Source organism: Protopterus annectens, chromosome 16.part0 (assembly GCF_019279795.1).
Source record: "Protopterus annectens isolate FY-2018-M chromosome 16.part0, PAN1.0, whole genome shotgun sequence".
In the NCBI taxonomy this organism is placed as follows: domain Eukaryota; kingdom Metazoa; phylum Chordata; order Ceratodontiformes; family Protopteridae; genus Protopterus; species Protopterus annectens.
In genome coordinates, this window is record NC_056750.1 from 332,479,411 (window position 1) to 332,489,107 (window position 9,697).

The window sequence follows — 9,697 nt, forward strand, 5'->3', positions numbered from 1 at the left end:
AATCTACGTTTTGTCCATTACAGGCGTGACGAAGTTATCAGCATATTTAATTCCAGATTTTAACCTGTTTATCTTGCTATTCTATTTTCTCAAGTACTGTTTTAAATACTGCATGTACAATTGAATTTTGGAGTAGCCACCTGAGAAGAAACTTTTGCATACAGGCGTAAGCGGTGATCTATCGTTAATTGTACGAAGGTATCACTAATATGAAACTATGGCAAATGGAAATATCAACTTCCAAGCACCTGTTTAAAATATCCATGTAAATTCACGGCAAAGGCAAACCCAATAAGAATGTATTACTCATTTTACAGTCACCTTCTTGACTTACTAAGACGTATTTCCGGGTCCGCCAGTCCGGGGGAAAAGATGGTACTACTACTCCGAATGGTAATCGTGTGTGTTGAATTGCAATCCTGGTGGAAAGGTTGAGTTGTCTGTTGGAGATGTGTGTGTGCATTGTTGCGAGTTAACTTAAATGTAAATTTAGAGAAAATACTTGAATGGAGTGTTCAGTCCTATTTTTGTTCCTCTTTTCGAAAGCTTGCACAGATTATTTGGGACTTGTGAAATGTTTAGTCGCCTAGTGCGTACTGTCAAGGTGATAACGAGTTATGCAGTGATAAGCCCTCTGAATATTTATTCTTAAGTTATTCACTTCACGGGATGTCTGTCTTGAACAACTACTGAAAGGTTACAGTCAGGCAGGCGTTTTCTAGCTGTATTTTGGACATTTGAGTACTGTGCTTTCTTAGTAAAATGTTTGGATTAGCATAGTCGCTAGCATGAATGCCAAAACGTGCGTGTTTGTAGTTACTGTCGGGGTTATACAACACTGATAACGGTACGAATAAAGAGTTGTTACCCCATCCCCGCTGTCAGAAAATTTGATAGTCAATTACTACTGAACACGGTTGTGTGGTGTGTGTGTATTGTAGCTTTTCACAGCTGTCGAAAAGTACTAGGAAGTTGACAACTGTCAACATTCCAGTATATTAGACGGATTCGGTCTTTTGTTCATTTTTTTTGTCTCACTGTTTACTTTTTTACTATATTTTTCGGGGGGGGGGTGGAGTGTAGGATTTCAGCTGCTCATATTATTAATTTTGCCGAGGGCAGTTATTTCAAGCGACAGGTGGCCGTTGTCTGCTTTTACAAGTTCATATTCATGCATTAAGTTATTTGGCATGTGGCTGGAAGATGTTTTTTTATTTTTTAACTTAAAATGCTCGTTTGCATTTGTGGAATTTCTTTGTCAAAATTCAGGTATTTTCTGGAGTACGGCAGTTTGTGTTCCTAGGTTTAAAAAATCAGTTTGCTTTTTCGGTTCGGATTTGTGTGGTTTGGTCTTCGGTATTTGTTTAGCGAACTGCTATGAAATTGCATATTTTAAATAGTTACATAACGGAACCCCATTAGCCCGAAGGTGTCTGTGTGATGGTGAGATATGGCACCCTTCCCCGTTGTCCTCAGATGGTGGGACTAGAGATTGGCATTTACCAGGACAGCATGCCTTTCTCATTTTTCCTCCATTCAACTTAATGATTGGGTTCATTCCACTACCTCAGTCAGCAGACCTCAACCAGTCAAAGGATCCCTTGTGCACACTAAATAGACCAACCCTTTGTAGTGGTAGTAAGTGTAGAATAACATAGTACATGTCTACAATGTCACTGCCTATTACTTGGGTTATTATATTATGCTGGATGCAAGTGTGAGCTGAATTAGTAAACAAATGATATAATTTTAGCTTAAATTCTTTAACAAATGGGAAGGATCTGAGGTTTGAAAATGGGCATGTTCAGAGGTGGTGAGCTTGGTGGTATGCGAGTATAGTTTATAAGTAAGGGGGACATTTAATCTTGACATGAGTTGTGGACTGCTAAGGGTGTTGATGGTTTTCTGTACTATGGTAAGGAGATTTAGATCTGATCTTTCTAGGGCTTGGAGAGGAATATACAGTTGTGTTAAAACAGAGTGGGAAAGTAACGTGTGTACAGATACAGTTTGATAGGATTTGTAGATCATGCAGTTTTTTTCTCCTGAAAAAGTAGGCTGTGTAGTATGAAATATTCTAACTGAGGAAATAAGATACCCGTTATCACAGCAGTTTGTGTTTCTAATGTGATAGTGGGCAATGATTGATTGTTTTGTTCATCTTAGTTTTGAGCAGATCACTATGTTGGTCATGGAGAGGAATGGGTTTAGTGGCAAATAACTGAAGACATTAACTGTCTTTATGGTTGAGTTGTTGATATAGAAAAGTGAGTTAAGATGGGGGTACCGAAGAACCTTTTTTTTTTTTTTTTTTTGATGGTATTTAGAATGAGATGTTTGTTATGTAGGAGGTAATGGACATTGCCTTACGATGGATTGGAATAGTGGTTTGGTATAAAGTTGTAAATTAAAAGGATCCGTTGCGTATGCAAGGAAGTTTTAGTGTCTTGATTAGGGAGGCTATTGACAAAGGAGGAATAGGTGGCCAATGATGGAGCCGTGAGGTACCTTTTGCTGTTGACAGTTAACAACTAGCATGACTTTTCAGTGTTTATATTTCCTCCAGGGGGTGTTTTTGATAAGTTGAACTACTATCTGCTTCAGAGAAAAGTCAGGAGATACTTGTAGTAAGCAGGGTTCTGAGATATAACAGAGCATCGAAGTTGACAGTAGCTTTAATTCATGTTAACCACTTGCAATCTCTCTCTTTGCTTTATTTTGCCAATAGTAAGAATCCGTCCTGCATATGACCTTGTGCAAAGACATTTTCCACAAAGCTAAGGACTGAAAGTGAAAAGCAAACTCGATTACTTGATCAACTTTCTTCCAGAATTCAAGTTGACTGCCCAGTATAGCCATGAGTCTTCAGCTAACTTCAGCCATCATCTCCAGGCAGCTGCCTCATTTTTTTATGGTGCTTTGATTCAGCATTAAATTCAAGTTATGTAGTTGCATGTGCCCCATAAAATGTATGTACTTGTTTTGCTGTGTCATACTGATGTCTTTAAAGTGAGTGTACAGGCATGTGTGTGTATTTTAGTGAATGCGTAAATTAATATATTTAATTTTGTGAATCATGTTGGAATATTTATATGTAACATATAAAGGATCTGATCATGCATTATGTTTGTGGCATGTTGTATAGTACTGACTTGGAATGGTAACTAACCAGATTCTGCCAAATTTTCACTGATCAATCGGTCTTTTTGACTATTGCATGCTTAATCCAAAAACTAGACCGTGACCAAATGTGAGAATGAAATAATGTACCTTGTGCCTGTGAGGTAAACACCTTAACCATTAAACCACCCCCTAACTTTCTTTCCCCATTTCATCATATCTTCTTGAAGATGGGACACTGCCTTTTTATCCCTATTTTGTTTTACTTGGTTGTTTGCCCCCACAATTTTGGCTTGCTTGATTTCTGCTTACTTGTATCTTCAGAATTGCACTCAATGCTTCAGGCTTCATTTATACATTTTCCTTTTAATGTTCTTTACTCTCCTTCCCATTCTGCTTTGTGTAGGCTGTGTTTTTTTTTTTTTTTTTTTTTTGTTTAATGGTTTTATTTCTTGTTTTGTCATTTGTATCTCTTTTTCTAGCATGCTTGTTGCTCTTCCTGTATTCTACCCTTCCCCAGTTTACCTATATGTTGTCCTTTTTGCATTCTTTCCATTTTATTATTAGAATTTACTTTGGTATGTTGTTTTTGTGCAAACATAAAAATGTAGAAAGTACAACTGGTAGAAGCATAGTACTGATGCCTGCAGATGCATTTTTACCAGTACACAGCTTTCTAGTCCATGCTGCTACTTACAAAATAATAATAAAATAAAATGGATTTCAAGTAATCTTTGCCTCCCATCCTTACTTCAGTTGCAAACATCTGCACCTTTTACATGCTGACATTTTATACCATATGTCACCATTCCTTTCATCAAGTTCCAGACTGTATACACATGGTGTACTAGTATGAACTTTTCTAGTCCCTCAGTACAGAAAAACAGCCAGTTATTCATCTCCACATTCCTTTTATCATTGCAGTACCCATTTTAAAGTAAAACCTCCTCTGTTTTCCTTCTGTTGTAATAGTCTTACTTCTCAGTCTTCCTTTGTTTTGAAAATGTGATGAAACACAGCATATTTGTTTTTTTATGGTATTTAATTGAAGAATAAATCAAGTATGTGCTGGTGCTTTGATACACTGTTCTAAACATTTTTTTTTACTTGAGTATTGAAACTGCACCAGTTGTACTTTGTGAGTTGTGGCGGTGTCTGGTTATATAACTTAGGAGATGGAGCCACAATCCTAACATAGGACTGCTTCTCCTTCCTGCTAAAGAAAATTACTTATTCTGCTTTCTTCCTTTGGTAAAGTTGTCTTGACAGATTCACTTTTGATGGATTTTGCTGGTTTCACAAAGAGCCAGCCATCCGTTTTTGTCCTGATTTTGAAGCCACTTAATTTCTTTTCTCTTCTGTTCTTTCTGATGTAATGTGTACAGTTTGCATATATATTTTCCTTTTTCTTTAGCATAAGTGTCTATGTCCTTAATGTGTCATTCTTTAACCTTATCCGTAACAGAGGCAAGAAGCCCTTACTGCTATCCAGGTGACTGGGTTCAGTAAGTCCCCCTGGGACTGGAGGAGCCAGGTAGGGTGGGGGAAGAGTAAAGGGATCTCATCCACTTGCCTCTCCTGGTAGATAGGGAAGATAGTGTACACTTGGGAGCACACAAGTGGTGCTGTGCCTCCAGTGGAGACTGGAGAAACAATTGAAGTGCTTCGGAAGTGTGGGGGGGGGGGGACTGCTTGGAGAACATTCCCTCACTTCAGGTTGTGTCCTCTGCGATTAGCACATTGCACATCCCCTCCCTAGTCTTTTACCAAGTGCGCATAAAGTAGGGCCAGAAACTAGAAAAAATTCAAACAACCTCTGGTGGCTGTCTAAATGGTCCTCCTGGTTGTCCCTTGCCCCCAGGATCGGGAATAAATTAACCATTTGGTTGGGAGGGGACTGATAATTTTTTCCATTCTTGTCCCCACTGTCTATCAGTTAAGTGAATATGGATCAGTGGCTGAATTACATTCCCATTAATGAATTTTATAAGTGGTAGATCAGTATTATAGAATGACTTTTTTCAATATAGACATCACTTACTCCATGCTCTGCAGCTCATGCTAAACTTAAAACATTTGAAAATTGACAGACCTTACTTAGTCTCCCTCAGTCCATGAGTTTGTTGGCTACCCCCTCTCAATCAGTGCCATATTGCTTCCTCTCCCTTGAGATCGCAATCAGAATGCCATTCTCTCTTTGACTCATTTCTTCCTCCCCCCACTACCATCTCTCACAAATGGTTACTTTACACTGTGTGGGTCTTTTTTGTGTTCAGGAAATAACAGGAAAGAGTTTTGACACTTTCTTGCATCTTTCCATTTGAAACCATAAAAATAAATCCATGTACAATGTTTATACGGATGTTGTGCTTTTTCCCATTGCTGTTGCTTTGTTTTCATTTTTTTTGTTTTTTAGTTTCTTACTTGCTACTACACACTATTGCTTACTATGGATGTGTAATTTTCTATATGTATATCACAGTTGCTTGATGTGCTATTTTATTTATATATATATATATATATATATATATATATATACATAACACAAATGTGTGTGTGCTCCTGAATTCAGCAGTACTACCATTTGCAGTGAATCTAATGTTACCATTTTGTCTTTCTCTGTGTGTATGTGTATATGTATGTCTGTATAAATGGATATGCATCTCTCTCATATGTGTTTTTATATATATATATTAGTGTGTGTATATATATATATATATATATATATATATATATATATATATATATATAATGTGTGTGTATAAAATCAACAGTTGTGCTTGTAGGTACATGTGTGTAATTGTCATTGAATTTTTTTTATATATGCAGGCAAAACCAGTTATACTGAGGTCTGTTGGTCTGGTGAAGCCTGTATCTTTAACAAAGATTCCAGGTCGGTATCTTGCTCACCAGGAGGGTTTGCCACATCTGCCAGTGCCTCCTCTGAAGCAAACCTTAGAGCGGTATCTTCTAGCTTTGAAGCCAATTATTAGCCAGGAAGAATGGAACCATACTCAGGAACTTGTCCAAGAATTTGGAAAACCAGGAGGTGTTGGAGAGAGACTACAAAAGGGATTGGAGAGAAGAGCAAGGAAAACAGAAAACTGGGTATGTAGTTTGACAGTTTTTCAAAAGTATCATCTAAAGTACACAAACAATTTGGCAAGTTATTCTCTCATTGCATGCCCCTAGAGGGAAGTTTTTGACTTAATTTCAGATGTCCTCCAAAATTATGGCAGAAACTGTATGTAGTATTTTCAGGAGAAATCCACAGCAATAAATAGTTGAGTATTGTGTGTTGTTTGAGTTGACTGACTAAATTTTAAAGCCTTCATATTGGAGACAAAAGATGGAAAGTTAAAAAAATGTGGTTTAACTTTTACAGTTCTAGTGATCGGAAATAACTTGACATCCAAGCAACTTTTTCTGAAGCACAAAGCAGTTTTGAAATATAAACATTATGGTCTTGAGGGTTATTCTTTTATGCTGAAAGTGATTGCAGACATGGGCATATAGGTGATTATTGAGTTAATGATGCCAGAAGATATTTTTACCTTGGGGCTATTTTTAGGGGTATATGTAGGCTTCGTCATGAGTTGTCAAGCATTTACAAGCTGTGTCTGTCTAATAGACATAGGTGCCAGACCAGGGGTCAATTTCTGATTTCCCCATCCACTAGTCCATGTTGTTATACTTGAATTGGATTAGGGAACAACTGTGGTTCACATGAATGGGAGGCCTGCTTCAGAGAACAGGTAGTCTGAGACTCATGTCACTCCAATGTGTCCTATTTATTTTGCAGATGAGGTTTGGGTTCCTAGATTGGTAATCACAATGCTGTTTGTTTTGTGGATGTACAACCTGTCCATCAGAGTGGGATCAGCAGTCTGTAGGAGACCAAGTACAGGGATAGGGCTTTTAGGCAGTCTGCAGAGGACATGTCATTTACACCCTGTATCCTTTTGTGAGGAACCTTTGTGGTTGCTCAAGTCGTTGCATGTGCCTGGTCAGGGACATACTGCAGGGGGCATTGTACTTGGAGACTGGTCACATGAAGGCTGAGTACAGCAGAAAAATGGTTTCTTTTGACCTAGATGCCATACCCCTGTTTATAAGTTGCGCAGGATAGAATGGTTTTCTTACTGCCATAGATACTTGATGATCAAATGCCATGTTGCTAGCTACATACATTCTCAAATCCCTGACCACTGGGTCTACTCTTGGGAATGTGTTATCAATGTGGAAGTTTCCAAGGGTAGCATTCTTCCCAAGGGCACTATTATGTATTTCTTGGCATTAAGTTTTAGACCATGGCTATGGTACTGGCTATTGGTCTGTCTTGTTGCCTTGGAGAGTATTTGTGTCTTTTCTATGACTGTGGCTAGTCTGCAATCGTCTACAGACTTGGTCAGCCAGAAACCCTTGATGATGGCCTTGACTTCAGAGAAGTAGATGCCAAAAAGGACCAGCCCCAGCACCAAGCCGGTTAGGAATTTAAGTAACTTGAAAAAATGCACCTTTTACTGCTGCTGATTTCTAAAAGTATAAAATTGCTAGCACGTCAGATAGGAGACTGTATACGTGTTTTGTGGTGATTTATGGTTCCAATTTTTGTTGTAACTATACCAGTAATGGGCAAATGAAGACTTGCACATTAACAGAAATAAGGCTGTAAGAAATTATTTTCAGGTACTGAAAAGTGGATTTTAAAAATTAAATTCTAAATAGGTTACATTTTAGTAATTACACCTGCAGTCAGTATATTTTTTTAGGTAATATTCGATTCTCAGAGCGTCTTCTGTGTGGCGGCATGCGTGAACGGGCGTTCCTTCGTTGAAGATTGTGCATTAAGCCCGGCAAGCCAGCACACAAAAACTCTACTGCCAATCATTAGCGGACCGGAGATCTGCTGTGGCGACCCCTAACCGGGAAAAAGCCGAAAGACACAAACAAGCTGTGTATGCAAATGCATCAAAAACCTGTTAGCTGATTATCATATGTCAGTAAGGTTTCATATGTCACCTACATTGTAGGTTTTGCAGCTTTGACATTGCATGCACATGTATTGGCAGCGGCAGCCATTGTGTTGCAGCTGCAGAAGTTCTAGTGCTGTTGCGGTGTGAGGCAAGAAAACCACTCATTGGTTACCATATCTTCATTTATTAATGCACACCTGCTAACTTCAAAAAGTAGTCTTGTAACCAAACAAAGGGAAGATGAACATGGAATTAATGTACACAGCTGAATACAGGTTGTTTGCTTTTTAAAGTCTTGTGAGTTCTTTTTCATACATGAATCCATACTGTGCAGCATAACTCTTAAGTTTAGTCTAGCCAGTAACATTATCATTTCTGGAAATTGAATTTTTTCACTTCCTTGCTTGACCATCTAGGCTGCTTTCTGCCCTTCCTCCTTCTCAGCTGACCTTTTCATCCTTACCATTAATTTTGGGCAAGCCTGTGATTTCTGAAGAAGAACCAAGCCAAGGGTCTGGCTTGGCTCTTAGAGCACAGTAATAGCAGAGCTAGAGCAGACAATTGTAGCAGTAGCTCTGTTAAAAATAACTGCATGTAGAAGTCCAGAGTTGATCAACTAACAATAAATAAAATTAATTAAATAATGCTACTTGCAGCCAAACAGACAATGACGTTGCCTGCATACACTCGAATGAATGCAGCCCAGCCACCTCCTACACTGTGCCCAAGCTTCAGGTATGCTGACAGTGAAAAATGGGGAAGAATTATAAGCAATAGCATATTGGGGAAAAATTGTAATAAGCAGTAGCATACAAGTACACCACTTTGCAGATACAGGAAGACCTGGATCTTGAAAAAAATTTTATTTTTTTTTCTATTCTGGTCTAATGATGATTTAGTGCACAGCACTTCAAACATACTTTTCAAGAAATGGTCAAAGAACCCCAAGGTCAAAACTAGATACATTGCCTAAATATAACAACAAAAGCCCAAAACCCTTGTGAAATGCTGGATTTTGTTAGGTTTATGTAAGAAACCATATTTCAGTTCCCTTAAGGCAATCCACATCAATAAAAAAAATCAGTATTCTTAATAACCTATTTGAGTACAAAATAGACATACTTCTCAGAAGGGGCACAGTCCACTAGGATATTGCATCACTTCTGACTGTGAAGTTGATGCAAAATACAGTAATAATGGCAAAGTTTGCTATTTTTTGGATGCTGCCCTCCAAAAAGCCATATAAACCATAACTGCCCTTTGCACTCATGTATTTTTTGCTCCCAAAATGATAGTACCTTTCTATACACTAACTTCTCACTGAGAAAAGAATGAAAAATATAAGAGCTACAGTAACATTTCACTATTTCAGCTTGTGATTGTTGAACAAATACACAGCCCCAACATGTCATCACACATTTGCTAGCTGTAATGCTTTCATGTACAAGATGCCTTCACCTGCCTTCCCCAGAAATGTAGCCCAGCTCTGTTTGGTGAGAGGAGAGTGAATGAAAAAAGTACTACTACAATAGCATAGAAATTTCAACATGTTGCTCCTGAACACACACGTTTGCCCCCAAGCATACACTAAGCACCTCTCG

The 9,697-nt window shown here is 38.3% G+C and overlaps 1 protein-coding gene across 6 annotated transcripts in view; it reads left to right on the forward strand.

Moving 5' to 3' along the window:
* Positions 1–286: 286 nt before the first annotated feature.
* The window catches only part of CRAT (carnitine O-acetyltransferase), a 475,040-nt gene continuing 465,629 nt past the window's right edge, over positions 287–9,697 (forward strand). Inside the window, exons 1-3 of one of the 6 annotated variants that reach the window (XM_044058287.1) lie at positions 309–393; positions 2,729–2,914; positions 5,950–6,228. In XM_044058287.1, the coding sequence (XP_043914222.1) occupies positions 2,858–2,914; positions 5,950–6,228 (336 nt within the window). In that variant the 5' untranslated portion in view covers positions 309–393; positions 2,729–2,857. The other 5 variants (XM_044058289.1, XM_044058290.1, XM_044058288.1 and 2 more) reach the window with 5 other exon arrangements.